Consider the following 20,179-nt stretch of genomic DNA (forward strand, 5'->3'; position numbering starts at 1 on the left):
AATTACTACAGAAACGAAATAAGACATGTAACAAGGACACTGTAAACTAAAGTGTTACCGAGATTTCCTTGCATAACTTTTAATCGTAAAAGATGCATTTCGTTTTTGACATGTGTAAATCAATATTTTTTTATTGAATGTTTTGAAAACAGACACTACTCAATATATTATGTTTTCGACAGAGGGATTAGAGGAGGAGGACAAAGTAATTGCCTCTAGAGAATGTTAACAGTTTGCGGGACCATTTACACGACACAGTTCTCAACTAAAAATGGAAAACTTTTTATGCGTTTTGGACGTTCATTTACACGTCAATAGCGTTTTGAGGGCCTGAAAACGCAAACTTTTGAAAAAGTTTCAAAGCGAAAAGTCATGACGCATGCGTATTACGTGTTGAATATAAAAATTGACATCGCCAACTACTGGCCTGGCATGAATAATACAGTGTTTTAATCGCTTTCACGGATCCATGTAAACAGGGATCGCTATGATAACATTGTCGTCTTTATGCGAAAACGTTTCCGTTTTTAGTACATCGTTGTCGTGTAAGCGTACTGTAAGAATGTAAGGGGATAAACTGAAGGTCGCTGCCCAACGGAGGATGAGGCATAAGGTTTATATTCTGACTGAAAAGTATGGAGATGATGTAAATTATCTGAGGCACTCAAATGCAAGATAACCGAACACATCACACTCTTGGTAGAAGACTCAGATATATTTCCTCTTGTATCTCTTTTTTTTTTATCTCTCTCTCGTTTCAAGTTTTATTGCAAATGTTGCGAGAAACAACTTGTGAATATTGCTTCTTTCTGTAGTCAAGGTCAGTAGGCCTGGGAACAGTCTAGGGAGTCAGATAAAATGTTTTCTATTATAAAATATTTATGTACAGTATGTTAGGTGGGCATATTATGGGATGTTGAGGAAGACCAATGTAGATGAAGGTGAACTGGAGAGTGTACATGATAAAAGTAAGTAGGAGGCCTTATGAGAATCTGTAAATTTGCTTATCCAATCAACTTTGTTCAATGATAAATAAATATACTAGCCTGACGTCGTCATACTCAGATTCTAGTCAGAATGTGAGTCTGATACCGCTCCATAGAGATTTGATTATGGGGTGTGTCTCAACCGAACCAGGAAAAAAAAAACCTCTGCACTCAATTGGATAGACCTACAACCAATCAGAGCAACGGAGTAAATGTTCTTCATTCATATTTTCAACCAACAAAATGTCGCGGCTCTCTGTTCCTCTTTTAAAATGAATGCGCTGTGAATATCTTCTATAACAGACGCGATGGCGGAATCTACACATGATTTTTAATAAACAAAGTTCGGGAGGAGCACGTACAAATAAACAATCCAATATCAACTTGTCATCAAACCATACCATGTCTAACGTTACCCTATATCAGCATGAGGAAGCATATTCACTCTGTCAACTTACCGAACACTCCTTGACAGTTTTTCAGCATCCCTCCACCACCCCGAATCCTCACTCTTGTCTTGTTCTCTCACAACCAGGAATACGGGGGAGTATGGCTACCGAGCCCACAGCCCTCTCCTCGGACAGCACGTCATATACGCATTTATTCTATCGACTTATTTGTGTGAAATCTTATATACGCATTTATTCTATCTGACTTATTTATAAATGTGAACTCGTGAAATCTCAATTCTCCAGCAGCAGTCGTCTTTGTTGTAAACTAATTCAAATCAAGCGCTCTTTGGTGACGTGGGTGATTACGTTACCATTGCTCATCTGTCCATCATCGTATAAAGCCCGCCCTGACAATTTGATTGGTCCGAACAATTTTTGTTCGGGCATAATAGCTCCTCAACGGAGCGAGTCCAGACCGAACTTCCCGACCAAAAAATTTTGTGGGCGGGGTTCGGGCTGGCACCCAGGCTATAAATATACTGAATAAATACTCTGTTTTGCTTAGAGCTCATTTTGTAGCTCGCAGAGATTTGTTTCGGTTGTAAGAGAGACTTCCCTGGATCTTGATTTAAGAAAAATAAATGTTATTAATTGTTTTACCATTGAGTGGCCTGACTTTAATTTTATTGGTGAATTTCCACCACAGTGTAGATTTGGTAAAGATATTTCCACTGGAATATCTACTGTAATTATGACAATTCTGTTTGTTTTCAAACTTGTTTGGTATCACTTTATGATGGCCCCCTTTAGACATTCTGTTGACTTTAAGTAACTTTGCAACTACATGTCACTTTGCAACTTATTAGTAGTTGTATTAACTTATTAGAGTATTAGTGGACTGTCTGCTTAATATCCGCTAACTCTTTATTTTGATGCTCCCTCAACAGACAATCTACTGACTAAGTATCTTTGCAACGGCATATCAACTTATTCTACTAACTCTTAACCCCTTATTCTACTAACCCTTAAACCCCTTATTCTACTAACCCTAATCCTACCCCTAAAAGTCTACTCACCTAATACTCTTAAGAAGAGTTAGTTGGCATGTAGGTGCAATGGTATGTATAGTCAACAGAATATCTAAAGGGGACCATCAAAATAAAGAGTAACCACTTGTTTTATTAACAGAAACTTAAAGTGTTGTTGATATAAATAAATAACCACAATTCATTTCGTTAATCCATGGAGAATCAAGGACCTTATTTGGTATCTTCTTTGACGATTTAAATTCACATCTTGTGTTTTCAGCCGCTTTCCGACCAGAGGAACCTTTTCACAGTTCCTAGAACTATTGGCTAAAGTACCCGGATGTCGGCGTGTTCACACCGCAGGAACTAGGAACGATTTTAGTTCTAGGAACTCCATTTGGAGGAACTAATTTAGGTCCTACTTCAGAGTAGGGTCTAAACCAGCACTATAGGAACTACCCGTGACGTTAGTGTACGCTGATGACTGAACGCACGCAAAACACCAGCACCTGCCATTTTTAAAACAGCTATATGTAAACACACAGATTATAGCCTATATATTTACTCAAAGAAACTAACTATACAAACATGGAAAACAGTGATAGATGGGTCTCTAAACCTTTACGCTGAAGAGAAAATCCAACGCAACTTTGAGGGGACCAAGCCAAACATGATTATGTTAGTTTATCTGCCCAGCTAGCAACACTGGACATCAACCACACGGCATAGGCTAATAACTTTTTTTTCATATACTGTGTACTTTCTATAACAATTCTATCTAATAACATGTTAAACAGTACTGTTAGACAGATCGCTAACTAATGAACACAGAGAATGCGAGCATTGTTTGCTCTGGCGCTCTCAGCGCCGCCAAAATAAAAGTCACCGTGCTTGCGTCACTCCCTTATTACCCCTCCTACCAGTTCCTATGGCCACTTGGCCAGTGCGAACGCAAACAGCAAAACCGAGTTTGGGGGAGAGTAGTTCATAGAACTGTTTAGAAGTGGACAGTTCCTATAACTAAGTTCCTGTAACTACTTGGTCGGAAAGCGGCTTTTGTGTCACTAGTAAGCAGCAGCACCCTTGAGTGTCAAGAAAGTGATGTAAAATTATATAGGCCGAATGGTCATTTTCATACGCAGCAAAAAGTCATTAACATATTTCCCGATTTAATCAGCCTGCAAAGCACCATTTTACCCTAAATATAATATCCACTGCATTTTAACTTAATTTTTTGCCAATTTCTGCAACAATCATTCCACGTGTGGTTGTCCTCACAAATCAGGCTATTTATTGGCTTATTCATTTATCTATTTCATGCATTTATTTAAAAGCAACTTTTGGTTGTGTAGCCTAATGCAGTCAGGTTGATTTAGTCATATTAAATAACATTTTAGCTAAAAAAATTTTACATTTCGACCATAAGAATCACATGTTAGTTTGCCTGACAAAACATTTAGCAGTCGATGACATTTTCAGGGTTTAGTCTAAATTTGACAAAACAAATTGGAAATCCAAAAGTGTTTGCTATAGCCTTTTTATGTCTTGTTCTGTAAGATGTTTTGTCAATCCGCCACCTACAACAATCTCAGTCACCTTATAACTTACTACAGCCGACACAGTCAGTGATTTCTGTGCTGTGCTTTCCAAGGCCAAGGCAATGTCTGTCAGCTCTGTGTGTGATTAATGTGAGCACTGAGCTGTACTCTGACACCCTGCACTTAAAACAATTGAGCACCATTATTCCTGGTGACGGTCACACAAAAAAAGGTTCACGTTCACTGATGTACTTCCTAGGCTTTGTGTTTTGGTATGACCTGGAACTTTGCCCGGACACATATATCAGCTCAGTTGCTGCCTTGTGAAATTATCGTGGCATTTTTAGATCTAGGACGCCGTGTACTCGAGGCAGGTCCCCGGCAATGACCATCTGGTTCAGGAAATAGCTACACTGTCAGAGAGATACTAAGCCAATACTGAAAACACTGTATGATATCTGACAAAGTGCAATGCGATATCAAATGCTTCAAATGCTTTTTAGTGCAGGTTATGAAATCATGACTTTTTCCATGACGAGAAATAGATATAGAAAATTTGAGTGAACATGACATTTAAACATTTTAGCTTCCCATTGTCACACTATGTAGCCTTCTAGCAACATAATGACCCTCACAAAAATGTAAAAATGTCAAGACTCATTTTATCCAAGATAAGTGAATCAAATATATTTTTTAAATATTACATGTGAAATAGAGGGTTAAGTATCAACTAAGAATGGCTCCAGCCAATCTTCTATTTTCTTACTTCTAAAAGATTGAAAAGTCAAGTTAGTAAATCTATTTATTCTCTGAGGGTGAGATTAAGGCTCTGAACACCACAACATCTGGATTTGTTCTGGAAAATTCACATGGTATCACTGCTTAAATAGACATTTCAAACTATTCCTTTGAAAAATAGTGCCATGTCACTTAGGAGCTTGAGCTACAGCACAGTAACAAACACCTAGGCATACGTACTTCAAATTCAAACTATTAAATTCAAACACAAAACCGGCATTTTTCTCTGTCAAGGTCTGGGTCTAGTCAATGAAGATTTCTAACCCTGTGAATATAGAATTACACATAGTTTTCTTCCAAAAAGACTCCTTTCATTGAGGACAGGTTCCCTCATATTCTATAAAACATTTAGTACCTGAAGAGATTTAAACTAGTTTAATGATTTAATGCATTAGGTAATATGTTTAACACCATGATGTGATTTCTAAAAATCGGTTCTGATCGGAACTTTCAGAACTGTTCCTGGATTGGCAGACGAACTCCACACAGAAAGTCCTTCTGACTCAGCCAGGACTCGAACCAGGGACCTTCTTTGCTCTGAGGCAACAGTGGAACCCGACTGAGCCACCATGTTACCCAGGGCAATAGGGCTTGGGCGCCGCGTTGCATTCTGGGACGTGGCGGCCATGTTGATGGCCTCACGAATGTAAACATACAGCAAGTCGAACGAGGAGAAGCAGAGTTGGGAGAAAGAAAAGAAAGAAAAAAGATGTTAAAATCCCGAAAAGGATGTGGAATTTACCGGGATACGTTAAATAGGGAAGCCAGGGACCGGTATGTGGACAAATCTTCCTGTAAAATATCCCGTATTTTAATAACTTACTCTCATAACATTAACGTTAGCCCTTCCATCGGACCTGTCAGTCTCTGTACTATTGTCCTGTTGCTACCCCCTTGCCCTTCCAGCGAAACAGATGTTTTCAAAGCATCGTTTTGCTTACTTGAAGGCAACCTCAGCGTGATATTGGCCTTTTATATATATATATATATATATATATATATATATATATACAAGATAAAAAAAGATAAAAAAAGAACCAAACTAGAAACAGGTGAGCATAATCAACAAATAAAAGGTCATGATGGACTGACAAACAAGATGAGAAATTTTAAAGGCACACTGAAGTTGCTATGGATAAATGCATTTGCTAAATGAATAATTGAATTAAAGTAGTCCATATGACTCACTAATATTCCAAGTCTTCTGAAGCCGTACATCACTTTTGTGTCAGGAACACAGATAGCAGTGAAAGTATCTTAAATGTAATATAAAAGTACAAAGCTCACCGACAAAGCTCAAATGTAGATGCATTTATATATATATATATTAAAAAAATTCTTTTTTTTTAAGGCACATCAATGTCTCACCAGGAACCACATGAGACTGAATAAGTAACACATTTTCTGTAAAGCTGCTTTGAAACAATATGTATTGTGAAAAGCGCAATACAAATAAATGTGAATTGAATTAAATTAATGAAAATAGGGCTGTCACTAACAGTCGATTATTTTGATGATTAATCGAGGAATCGGATATTTTTTGTGGTAGTAAAAATAGACCAAAGGGAACAATAACCATTAAAATGACTTAAAGACAAACATACATATAATAACAATGAGAAAATAATAATTGGTTCAGATAAAGTATAAAAAGCAAGTAATCATATGGTTTTATTGAACAACTCTTAAAATACATAATGTAATAATAAATAATACAAACATAATCAACTTATGTACATTAACAAATGCCACAGGGTGCCAACTGTGATTGTTGCTGTTACAATTTAGAGCATTATCAAATCCTTGTTTAATATTGGCCAACCAACATTTAATTCAAACATCCACTTAATCTTTAATATTTGGCCACGTCTTTGTGATAAAAATGCAACAGCCACTGTAATTTCTTGGACAAGAAGAAACTCAGAGTGAGGGGTTAAACTTTTATTTTGAAATCACGATGAACAACAGTTTGCATATTTAGAAACATATTATTGATGTATTCCCCTGTGTTGGGGTAGGTTTATAAATTAGTTACCGTACAAATATGATGAAATGGCGCACATTGCGTTCCCAGATGAACGTCATAAGAAACCCAAACTCACAGCATATGCAGAGAAGGAGTTTGTTAACCGAGCTGCTGAGAGGCGCTTCATGCATGTAACAGTGCCACACTTTACTATGAAACACATAGCGCATCAGACTTCATGTGTCTCCAAATGCATGTTATTGGGAACCCAAACAAACAGCACATGCAGAGACTGAATTTGTGTGGGGCAGCACTTACTGTGAACGGAAGACAAAGGAAATTGATTTTACTAAATGGTTTTAATATATCGATTCATGCAGCCTTTGAAAGCGGTCTAATAATGTGGTTTATGGATTCTTGGCTGTGGAATACGTCACTTCCAGTATTTTGCCGGGTTAATCGAAAGTATTTTTTTTTATTTTGATCCATTGATGCTTGTCTTATGAGTCAGAAGACTTGACTACTTACACCACATGTTGAGGCAACATGAACTTAAAACCTTCTTGGAAGGTTAATGTGTAAAGTGCTTGCTAATCCGTTTTACCTGCAACCTTTCAGTCCCTCCAGAAAAACGCGGAGTTTTTTAGTGATTGTTGCGGGCAAAAATCCTTGATTATGCGGCAAGATTTCTTAAAAAATGCGATGGAATATGCGGGATATTTATGCAATTTTATGCGATGAAATTGCGGGAACTTGCAAAAATTGCGGGAACTTGCGAAAATTGCGGGAACTTGCGAAAATTGCGGGAACTTGCAAAAACTGCAGTTTGATGAAAAAGAGAAAAAAAAAGTGATTGCCCAACACCAATTACATTAATAGTGTAATAAATGTCTTCATTTTAGTTTGAATGGGAAAGACGAGGTGTAGGCTATTCACCCTGCTTAGGGGGGTGCGATCAAAGCCTGGAGTGGAGCAAAAGCATGTTCCTCTCTCCACTCTAAGCGTTCTTTTATCACTCCGCTCATGATCCACTCCGGGTTTTCCAGTCCCGCTCACGGAAAAACTGCTCCATGTTCACTCATTTTTAAGAAAGTTACAGAAAACAACTTCTACAAACAATTTTAATTTGCCAACATTTGATAATAATAAATAAAAGTGCATGACGTGCAAATCAGATAACAATCAAGTGCAATATAAACATGTTTTGTCAGGGCATCACTCCCGAACCAGCATCAACACTCCATTTTCAACATCTGCTTAACTTACTCCTTCACACCACAGACACGTGTTTTTGCCTTCTGTGTCTGACGTGATTTAACTTCTCCCCAGTTGTTCCATGAAAACATGCAAAGCACGGCCTGCGGTGTAAGATACGACCGGATTTTTGTGAAATAGGCCTATCGCGGGGTTTGCAGCTTTTCAATGATGTCGCGTAATTACGTCACTTCATAACGTTCCCATGGCAACAGGGGAAATGGCTGCGCTTGTGTGAAGTAAACCCATAGACAGTATATAAATGAGTAAACCCAACATTTGTCAACTTTCTGCTGACTTTTTGCAACGAAAATGCGGGGATTATGAAATCATGCAAGCCCGCATATTTTGCACGCGGAAATCTGCAATTTATGCGGCAAAAGTGCGGCGTATTTAAAAAAATGCGCCCCCCGCATAAATATGCGGACTTTGGCTGATTATGCATGGAATCATGCGATCGCATAATCGCGTTTTTCTGGAGGGACTGACCTTTTAAGCTTGGTTTTGATAAACAGCTAAACAAGTGCTTTGAAGTGTTGCACGGGCCAAACATTTTGGTGGAGAAAGTTTGATGTTATCACAGGTATAAAAAAAAAAGAAAGAAAAAAAATATATAATTATAATTGTAATATACATTATTTACATATAAATGTTTCACATTTTCCATGAATAACAACCATAAAATTTCAGTCAATCACAATTTTAATAGAGCACACAAGTCTTTTTTTCTTTCTTTTCTTTTTTTTTGGGGGGGTAATTTATGGAGCTTGACAACCTGCATGGGAAAGAACTATGTAATAATATGTCACTTCCAGTATTTTGCCGGTTAATCAAAAGTATTTTTTTTATTTTGATCCATTGATGCTTGTCTTATGAGTCAGAAGACTTGATTACTTACACCACTTACTACAATAAATGTTGAGGTTACATGAACTTCATCAAAATAGCTTTATAAACTTTCAGATTTTGAGAAAACATTGATTTAGCACAAATGAAAAAGCATATAAAAAACCTTTCTTTGCCTATCTTTTATCTGAAAGACTCCTTGTTCAAATCATAGGCATGCAGGCAGGGACATTGAGTAATACTGTTTACAAATTCATCTAAATCAAAAGTGACACTTGGGTTGACGGTCCAAGATGTCACCATAATTCATCACATACTGTTTATAATTATGTGGATGGAAAAATACAGTACAATAATAACAGCAATAATAACTTATCTGCGTCATTCACTGCAATATATAGGGTTGATTAATTCTGTGCTGATTAAAGGGTTAGTTCACCCAAAAATGAAAATTCTGTCAGTAATTACTCACCCTCATGTCGTTCCATTCCCGTAAGACCTTCGTTCATCTTCGGAACACAAAAATTAAGATATTTTTGATGAAATCTGACAGCTGGATCACTCCTCCATAGGCTTCTATGTGACTGAAACTTGCTGGCCCAGAAAAGTTATTAAAGAGATCGTTAATATAGTCCAAGTGACTACAGTGGCTCAATCTTAAAGGGATAGTTCGGCCAAAAATGATATTTAACCCATGATTTACTCACCCTCAAGCCGTTCGAGATGTATATGTCAATCTTTTTTCAGACGAACACATTTTCAGTTATTTTAGAAAATGTCTTAGATCTTTCAGTGGTTATAATGTGAAGCTATGGGGTCCACCTCCTTCAAGTCCCAAAATGTGCATGCATCCTTCACAAAAGTAATCCATCCGGCTCCAGGGGGATAAACGAAGGCCTTCTGAGGGTAATCCGTGCGGTTTTGTCGTAAAAATATACATATTTAAAACTTTATAAACGAAAATAACTGGCTTCCGGTAGCGGTCGACGCGCGTTCACGGAGATGGATGCCGGCGTATGACGTAGGACGTAGCGTAGGAAGCGTTGTGACGTAGAACAAACGTGACAGCGCAGTCAGAGAGCAGAGCAAAACAAAACTCTACGTTCGTTCTACGTCACGACGCTTCCTACTGAATACGCCAGCATCCATCTCCGTGAACGCGCGTCGACCGCTACCGGATGCCAGTTATTTTCGTTTATAAAGTTTTAAATATGTATATTTTTACGACAAAACCGCACGGATTACCCTCAGAAGGCCTTCGTTTATCCCCCTGGAGCCGGAGGGATTACTTTTGTGAAGGATCCATGCACATTTTGAGACTTGAAGGAGGTGGACCCCATAGCTTCACATTATAACCACTGAAAGATCTAAGACATTTTCTAAAATAACTGAAAATGTGTTCTTCTGAAAAAAGATTGACATTTACATCTCGAACGGCTTGAGGGTGAGTAAATCACGGGTTAAATATCATTTTTGGCCGAACTATCCCTTTAAGTATATCAAGCGACGAGAATACATTTTGTGCGCAAAAAACCCCCAAAATAACGACTTTATTCCACTATTCATTTCCTTCTCTCTGTGCCTCGAGTTGGTTCACGTAGTGTTTTTGCGCAGCGCGTCAGTGTTGTACGTCACACGCATCACACACATGACCAGTGTCAGCCAATAGTGAGCCTACGTGGTGACGTGTAACACAGACGCGCTGCGCAAAAACACTACGTGAACCAACTCGAGGCCCAGAGAGAAGGAAATGAATAGTGGAATAAAGTCGTTATTTTTGTTTGTTTTTGCGCACAAAATGTATTCTCGTCGCTTGATATACTTAAGATTGAGCCACTGGAGTCACTTGGACTATATTAACGATCTCTTTAATAACTTTTCTGGGCCAGCAAGTTTCAGTCCCTTAGAAGCCTATGAAGGAGTGAGCCAGCGCTCAGATTACATCAAAAATATCTTAATTTGTGTTCCGAAGATGAACGAAGGTCTTACGCGGTTGGAACAACATGAGGGTGAGTAATTACTGACAGAATTTTCATTTTTGGGTGAACTAACCCTTTAACTGAGTCAAGCCACGTAGGAGAAGAAATATTTAAAATCTCATTTGTATTAAATGAATATTTGATTTGCATCTTATTAAACAATAAAAGTGAGCTGCAATGTCAACACTAAATGATGACACCAGATTTGCATATCACAATCCAAAATAATCCATTACACGTGAAACTTTATTAAAGAAGGTAAACGAAATTCGGTCTGGATTCACATCTGTTGTGTGCACATGGATCAGAAGTGTAAATCCTCAAAAAGCCACACAAGCAGATGCCTACAATATCTCTCCCTGGCCTCCTCACATTCCTGCTAAGCTACTTACCCACATCAACACTGTTACCATTCCAAGCCAGATTACCAGTCAAATGAGATGTCATTCACTTCCTGGCCTAGCTGTTTTTCTCCACCTCATAAACAAAGCCGAGCTACCATTACAGAGCTAAACACATCCAGACAACAGAGAGTTCTCGTTGGACATCTGAATGAAAGAAGGACCAAAGTGGACTTAATAAAGGGTAAACCATCTTCTTGGAAGGTTAATGTGTAAAGTGCTTGCTAATCCGTTTTACCTGCAACCTTTTAAGCTTGGTTTGGATAAACGGCTAAACAAGTGCTTTGAAGTGTTGCACGGGCCAAACATTTTGGTGGAGACAGTTCGATGTTATCATAGGTAAAAAGAAAAATATATATAATAATTATCATTGTAATGTATTTACATATACATTTTTCACATTTTCCATGAATAACAACCATAAAATTTCAGTTTATCACATAAATCTATCATTTGGTTTCAGATAAATTTTAATAGAGCACATTTTTTTTGGTCATTTATGGAGCTTGACAACCTGCATGGGAAAGAACTATGTAATGGTTCTTTTAAAAATGCCTTTTTTGTGTACCACTGAAAATATTACAGCATTTAGGTTTGGGACAACATGAAAGTGAGTACATTTTCATTTTGGGTGAACTATGTAGGTTTAAAGATTTAATAAATTAATAAATTTAAGAATTAAAATGATCCAAAGGTACAGTAAAGATTCTATTTAACTGTCAAAGAATTGGAAAAAAAAGTATCACAGTTTTTTTCAAAAATATTCTGAAGGATCATGTGACTCTGACTCTCTGCTAGGAATTTTGGGCCCAAGAAAGAATATGAGGTTGGGCCCCCAGCACCCATTCCATCTATAAAAATCGATCTCTGGGGGCCCGAAAAGTCCGTGGGCCCTTAGAATCGTCCTAACTCCTTATTTTAAATAATTTTTCAAATAAAAATATTGCACAATATTACAGTTTTTACTGTATTTTTTATCAAATAAATAGGACATTGGTAGCCATAAAAGACTTTATAATTTTTATCAACACCTACACTCAGTGCCATTAAAATGTATAAAAATAATAATAATAAAAAAAAAGATTTATTTATATATAATATAATAATAACGTACATATATATATATTAAAGTTTGCAATGCTGAATAATTTCAATTTTTGTGTAGGTCAGTACAATGCTTATTTCTGTCTGTTGCACAACTCAGAAGTTAAACCTCTTAAAATTAGCCTAATAGAATTGAGTGTAATCCCATCCAAACTGGCTGTTTCTCATCATCTTACTGATAATCTTTGGATTTGAGATTCTTTGGGTCTTTAATACTTTCTGAAATGTTTAACTGTCTAAAACAACTCATGTCTAGCAGCATACATTATTTAGAGTAGATAAACATTGTGTTTAGAGATAGATCCATATAAGACATCCTTCCTATTTGAAACACTAATTTCAATCTAGTGATTAATCTATCGATTAAGATCAGTGGGTCATTACAAGCAAATTAGTCAGAATAAACACTAAGAAAATAATCTAATATGGATTTGCAACACCAGTGTTTCCCAATAATCACCTACATCATTTGTACCATAACAGTTTCATAATCAACAAAAACTAAAACTGAAATCACGATATGGCTTAGTGTAATAATCAAATCACAAAAGGCTGTAGTTTATTATACTTAATTCAGTTCAGAATAAATATAGTGTTATGAAGCATCAGAGTCTGGAGGATCCATTCGCAGCGTGATTTATTAATAAGAGTGGTCAAACAGGCAATGGTCAGAACCGGCAGATACAGCAGTGAAGACAGGACTAAATCGTAGTATAATACCAGGCAGAAGATCAGGGCAGGCAGCAAACAATCAGAGTCAGAGAACAAAGCAGAGGTAACGTAGGCAGGCAGCAGACAGGGAGAAATCCAGAAACGGGCAAGGTCAAAAATACAAACAGGCAGTCACAGGCATAAACGCTCAGAAAAGTTCACAACAGTAAAACAAGACTTCGCAGTGAGGGTGAGAATGTGTGAGACATAAATAGTCCATAGAATGAGGATCAGGTGTGACTGTAATCAGGAACAGTGCAGGTGAATAATGCGGTGCAGGTGTATGACGTAATCAGTCCAGGTAGATGCAGGATGGGAAATGTAGTCTGTGAGGAAGTGATCCTAGTCTATTGTGGAGCGCCCTCTGGTGGCTCTTGAGGGCACTCCAGCTGGTTATCGTTACATAGCCCCTCCCCAAAGAGCGGCTTCCAGACGCTCCAAAACTGTCCAGGTGGGAGGTGGCCCGGAGGCGGATCCGGGGGCGGGATGGAGGGCCAGGCCCGTGAAGTGGAAGAGGACCTGGAGACTGCGGAAAGACGGGAGGCAACCAGGGCGGATCAGGCTGTGCAGGCGACCAGGGCGGATCAGGCAGTGCAGGCGGCCAGGGCGGAGCAGGCAGTGCAGGCGGCCAGGGCGGAGACGACCCTTCAGGGGGCCAGGGAGGAGACGACCCTTCAGGGGGCCAGGGAGGAGCAGACGGTTCAGGAGGCCAGGGCGGAGACGACCCTTCAGGCGGCCAGGGAGGAGACGACCCTTCAGGCGGCCAGGGAGGAGACGACCCTTCAGGCGGCCAGGGAGGAGACGACCCTTCAGGCGGCCAGGGAGGAGACGACCCTTCAGGCGGCCATGGCACAGGAACAGACACCGGTTCAGGAACAGACACCGGTTCAGGAACAGACACCGGTTCAGGAACAGACACCGGCTCAGCGGCGACCATCTTGTCCTGAGACGCTGGCTCGGCGGTGGCCATCTTGTCCTGAGACACAGGCGTGGAGTCGGCCATCTTGTCCGAAGACACAGGCGTGGAGTCGGCCATCTTGTCCGGAGACACAGGCGCAGAAAGAGGAAGAGGAACAGATTCAGGCACAGTATCAGGATCAGATCCAGGCTCAGGAACAGATTCAGTCTCGGCGGGACGAGACTCTTGACGGGCGGACGTGACGTGAAACTCAGTCTCTGGATCGGCAGAAGTGACGTGAAGCTCAGTCTCTGGATCGGCAGAAGTGACGTGAAGCTCAGACTCTGGATCGGCAGAAGTGACGTGAAGCTCAGTCTCTGGATCGGCAGAAGTGACGTGAAGCTCAGTCTCTGGATCGGCAGAAGTGACGTGAAGCTCAGTCTCTGGATCGGCAGAAGTGACGTGAAGCTCAGTCTCTGGATCAGGATCAGCGCGCTCTGAGCTTGACGGGACCAGCAGCAGCGAGGGCTTTGAGCTGGGTAGGACCAGCGGTGAAGAGGGCTCTGAGCTGGGTAGGACCAGCGATGAAGAGGGCTCTGAGCTGGGCAGGACCAGCGATGAAGAGGGCTCTGAGCTGGGCAGGACCAGCGATGAAGAGGGCTCTGAGCTGGGCAGGACCAGCGATGAAGAGGGCTCTGAGCTGGGCAGGACCAGCGATGAAGAGGGCTCTGGGCTGGGCAGGACCAGCGGTGAAGAGGGCTCTGGGCTAGACGAGACCAGCGGTGAAGGCTCTAGCTTGGCGGGCATGTCGCTTGCTGTCTCAGGCGCGGCGGGCATGACGCTCTCAGTCTCAGGGGCGGCGGGCATGACGCATACTGCCTTGGCTTCGGCAGATTTGGCGTGAAGTGCGGGCTCGGCTGGACTGGCGTGAAGTGCAGGCTCGGCTGGACTGGCGTGAAGTGCAGGCTCGGCTGGACTGGCGTGAAGTGCAGGCTCGGCTGGACTGGCGTGAAGTGACTCAGCCAGCAAAAGAGCCTGGATGATATACTTTTGAATATTCCAGCCAGGGTGATGAAGTGGCATAAGGGAGCTGATCGGCTCGGATAGTCCTCCACGGAAAAATATCATTAGGCATACTTCATCAAATAATGCCAAAGGTGCCAGCTCAATAAAGTCTCTCACGTACTCCTCTATGGGCCGGTCTCCCTGACGGAGACACATAATCTTTGCTGCTGGATTCATGGTGGTCATCGCTGCTGGATCTTGGTACGGCGAAGTCTTCTGTTATGAAGCATCAGAGTCTGGAGGATCCATTCGCAGCGTGATTTATTAATAAGAGTGGTCAAACAGGCAATGGTCAGAACCGGCAGATACAGCAGTGAAGACAGGACTAAATCGTAGTATAATACCAGGCAGAAGATCAGGGCAGGCAGCAAACAATCAGAGTCAGAGAACAAAGCAGAGGTAACGTAGGCAGGCAGCAGACAGGGAGAAATCCAGAAACGGGCAAGGTCAAAAATACAAACAGGCAGTCACAGGCATAAACGCTCAGAAAAGTTCACAACAGTAAAACAAGACTTCGCAGTGAGGGTGAGAATGTGTGAGACATAAATAGTCCATAGAATGAGGATCAGGTGTGACTGTAATCAGGAACAGTGCAGGTGAATAATGCGGTGCAGGTGTATGACGTAATCAGTCCAGGTAGATGCAGGATGGGAAATGTAGTCTGTGAGGAAGTGATCCTAGTCTATTGTGGAGCGCCCTCTGGTGGCTCTTGAGGGCACTCCAGCTGGTTATCGTTACATATAGTCTGTTTTGCTGCATGTTTCAGAGTGAAGCGTGCCACTGTGTTCATTTACACCTGTGCAGTTCATGATCTAGAGTTTTCAACCAAAATAAAAGCTGAAAGAACATAGAAGAAACTAGGCTATACAGGGCTAAGTATTGTAAGTGTACTATACAATACACTCTTGAAAACAAATGTTCCAAAAGGGGTTTGGTTACACATTATTTCGATAGTCCACTAGACATTCTACTGACTAAGTAACTTCCTCATCTAACTAGTATTAGACAGTTAGGTGTTGGGATTTGTGTTAGTAGTTGACAAGTTTATGTAGTTGCAAAGTTATAGTCAGTACAGTAGAATGTCTGTTTGGGAGCATCAGAATAAAGTTTTAGACAATCTACTAATACTCTAATGAATGGTAGTTGACATGGAGTTGCAAAGTTACTTATAGTTAGTAGAGTTTTTTTTTTTTTTTTTTTTTTCAGTGATTCCATTGAATAACCATTTTTGGTTCCCCAAAAAATCATTCTGTGAACACTTCTTAAAAGAACAATTGGTTGTCTTAGGGTACGTTTACATGACACCGATATGCTTAAAACTGAGAAGTTCTTCCTTTGAGTTTTCCATTGTCAAAACGATCCCCATTCACACGGATCCGTGAAAACGACTAAAAACGCTGTATTCTGCTGCCAGGCCAGTAGATGGTGATGAAACACTATAGACTGAACATGTAATACGTACGTTTGGTGTTTTTGTTGTTTACACAGAGACCGTTTTCAAAAGTTTGCGTTTTCAGGCACCCGAAACGCTGTTGTCATGTAAATGAACGGCCAAAACGCATAAAGTTTTAAGTTTTTAGTTGAAAATGGTGTCGTGTAAACAGCCCCTCAGTGTGAATTACATTTTATTGATCTACAGTACTTTTTCCACTATAACTAACCTTTCAGCCAATGAAAAGGTTAAATGGAAGTTCTTCATGGAACCATAGATTTTTAAGAGTGTAAAATTAAATAATTAATATACATATTAGGAAATATTTTTTATTTCAGTAGTAATATTGAAAGTAGGGATAGTAATAATTATTCTACGTATTAACGTAGAACTTAAAAACACCAGTGTTAATGTAATGTGGACTGAACAACAATCACAACTGATGCAAGGAAGAGATCCAGTCAGATGGTAAAATCTATTTTATTTTCTCAGCAGCAGACGATCAAATAATAAATGAGAAATACTAATATTTCATCCATAATGAGGATTAATAAAGAAACATAACATGTTAAAATTACTTATAATATTTCTAAATAAAATGTAAGTCACACTCTGAGTATAATATTCTTGCCCACGGAAAAGTAAAGTTGTTGAGAGATCTCTTTTTGAAAAGACAGACTGCAAAAGAGCCAAAGGACAGACTGACCTGTACAGAAATTGATCTCTCTCTTAGGCAGTTACTTAGCGGAACAGAGCCAAGTTCCTCTTTCATAGTATATTGCAGTGAAGCAGCCCCATGAGAGATAGATATGAAACATATCTAGCTTTTACGATTTCGCACCCTAGGGTGAGACCACATGTCGTTCTGGACCAAATGTGTCAGTAAAATCGTTAATCTCAATACAAATACAAAAAGGAAAGAAACTGCTCTTGCCCCCCTTTCCCCCATATGCAAGATGTCTTTTCTGCAAGCATGATAAGATAACATCTTTTATCACTTTAACTAAAACATTCGCTCCATTGTGGTCTGTAGTGGAAACTTTTTGAATCCTGCTTTGAACATACACTTCAAATGATAATAATGATATAAACACATCAAACTATATGATTACATAAAATATGATTGATTAAATGATAAAACAATCTTTTTCTGATTCATCAACAACTAAAAAGAGGTTTGAGACCACTTTAAAGTCCAGATCCAAGTAAATGCGAAGACTCTATTTGTTCAGTTTTCACTGCAGAGGGTTTGGAGCTCTTGATTTAGCTAAATACCCGAATTATTATTGAATCAACCTAAATATATTAAGTTAAAGTTACACCAACAAAACAAAATGAATTGGTTAGATAAGGCAGAAATTGCTCCTTAAGGTCACGACTGCAGGTCTTTTGTGCAGACGTGCAGAACTGACCACTGCAGCCATGTGAGGTGGACAACACTGGAACTGATTCTCAGCGATTACAAAGAGGCTCTCAGTGGCACACTGCACTCTGACCTGCTCTTGAAGGTTACATTACCATCACAAAACCGTCCAAACTGTCCAGAAGTACAGCAGTGTGCTCCTACAGAACTCCAACACTTCACATCTACATAAGCAGGAACATACATTTTATATGAGCAGCTTTAAATAGTTAATCTGTCTCTCTTCTCTGTTTACTGAATGCTGTCTGATGCAGACGTATAGATTAAGGGTGACGATAAAGCGCTGACAGAAGCACCTCTTTATCAGACAGTACAGTCAGCTGAGGCACACGAATCTCCTGATTATATGTCTTCAGCTTCCACCAATAGCATAAAACATTGTAATTTAAACCGAAATTGTTACTTATTGAACATGCTTGCTCTGTGCAAACAACCCTTTGCATGTAAGACATCACAGCTTCTTTCAAACTGTTAATCACGGCTTTGCATTCACTGTGAATAATCACAAAAGCAAAAGAAATTACTATGCATAGTCTGCACAATTTTACACAGCTGGTTCCCTAAAAATGATTTCTGCGCCCCTAGTGCCACCAAAAAGAAACGCAAGACAATTATTGCTTTTCAAACAAGTTTCCTGAACACAACTCTCATCTGCAATTTGTCAGACACACAGATAGCTCCGCGCCTAACATGGGTCAATGATGCTGTTGTCAGGCTGGTTGGGATGCTCAAACAAAGCAATGTTTTGTTATCACAAATTAAACTTACGAAAGGTTGTCTTTGCTTGTTACGATGGTAAAACATTGGGAAAAAATACACTTCTGCTTTAATACTGGTTGGATCACAATGGTGAACAACACTAGCTGAACAAAACTTGTATTTCATTTTTTATTTTTTTAGTACAAGATGGTTATAAAAAGAGAATTAGAAGTGTGACAATGTTGTGACAAAGTGTACAAAATTTGAATTTGAATTACTTAACGACCGTTACAAAGTACATTATACAGTATGAATGTAATGAATTGACGTACTTCATCCGCCATGTTGTTACTGTCACGTGACCTAGCATCAGTTGCGTCGCTTCACCGCCATTCATAAATCCTCTCCCGTTGCCTCATGGGATAGTAGAGTCTATCAAATGTACACTTCAGAATCTTTTTCCGTACTGTTTTTTACTATATAGTAGGAAAGTATTTGATTTCAGGACAATGTGCTCTAAAATCGGCTCAAAATAATAATGTTTTCAGACAGTGGAATTATAGCCTGAAGATTAAAAAAATCACATGCTTTTCTGCTAAATCTGTCAACTTCGACTGCAGAAAATTCCGATTTTTTGTTTTGTTTCATCGATGTGTCCAGACTCCAGGTAAAAGTTGTGTAGTTTATTTCAGCCTTTAGTTGAATTAATGTTCTTTTCTCTTTTTTAAAGGAATATCATCATTTGTTTGGTATTAAATAACTAACTTTCTTCAAACTATTTATTGCACATGTCAAGTTTCACAGTTTGCAAAGAACATTTTGTGTTTTTTGTTTTATATCTTTTTCTTCAGACTGACAAATCAAGAACAGAGATTCGGTCTGGAAGCTTTTACTGTCCTTTTTCAAATCACAATAGACAAAATGATTCACCCTAACAAAACATGATCTCATAATCCATGAAGGTCTTCATTTGTTTTAGAATAGAAGGTTGTAAAACCTCCATGAGACGATATAAAAAGCGTGACTTTACATCACTGGACTGGTTGTAATAAAGTGCATGTAACGGGGAAACTTTGTTGCATTTGATGCCTCTTACAACAATGGTGTTTTCGAATACATTAAGTCTCATCATTGCATAAACCATAGGCTACATCAAGTAAATGTGGTTGTAAAGTGTAAGCAGTGAACTGGAAGATCACACGTGTCGTCGCACTTGAACAATGTTTCAAGACATGAAGCTTCTACCACACAGTTACATTCAATAAAAAGGCACCGAGATATTTGCATTAACCCTCCGTTTCTCGCTGCACACTTCAGATTTTAAAATACCAACAATGCGAATCACGTAATCTGAGCAGCATATTAATGCGCTTTCATACATTACTGAATATAAAGCGAGGCAAACAATCAACTGCTCGACTTACCTTCCAGATCCAGGCCATCTTAAGACTGAATAAATAGCTCGTAGCGTTGAAGTACTCGAATCAATCTACACGCGAAAAGGCCAGTATTGGCTGTTTAATGGTTTAATTATATGCGCCATGGATGCCCGACGTTAGTGAGGCGATGAAACATTTCAGTAAATATTGTGGAGTACCGTTATTCATGCTCTATTCCCTGATCTACAGAGCTCGGGTTGACGTGCGCTCCTATTGGCTC

The 20,179-nt window shown here is 39.5% G+C and overlaps 1 protein-coding gene across 2 annotated transcripts in view; it reads right to left on the reverse strand.

Annotated features, from left to right (window-relative positions):
- The window catches only part of st6galnac3 (ST6 (alpha-N-acetyl-neuraminyl-2,3-beta-galactosyl-1,3)-N-acetylgalactosaminide alpha-2,6-sialyltransferase 3), a 109,579-nt gene extending 89,400 nt beyond the window's left edge, over positions 1 to 20,179 (reverse strand). For both annotated transcript variants that reach the window (XM_084410245.1, XM_084410244.1), the window contains exon 1: positions 19,945 to 20,179. In XM_084410245.1, the coding sequence (XP_084266371.1) occupies positions 19,945 to 19,962 (18 nt within the window). In that variant the 5' untranslated portion in view covers positions 19,963 to 20,179. The remainder of the gene's footprint in view (positions 1 to 19,944) is intronic.

This window comes from Rutilus rutilus, assembly GCF_951802725.1.
Source record: "Rutilus rutilus genome assembly, chromosome: 6".
NCBI lineage: Eukaryota > Metazoa > Chordata > Actinopteri > Cypriniformes > Leuciscidae > Rutilus > Rutilus rutilus.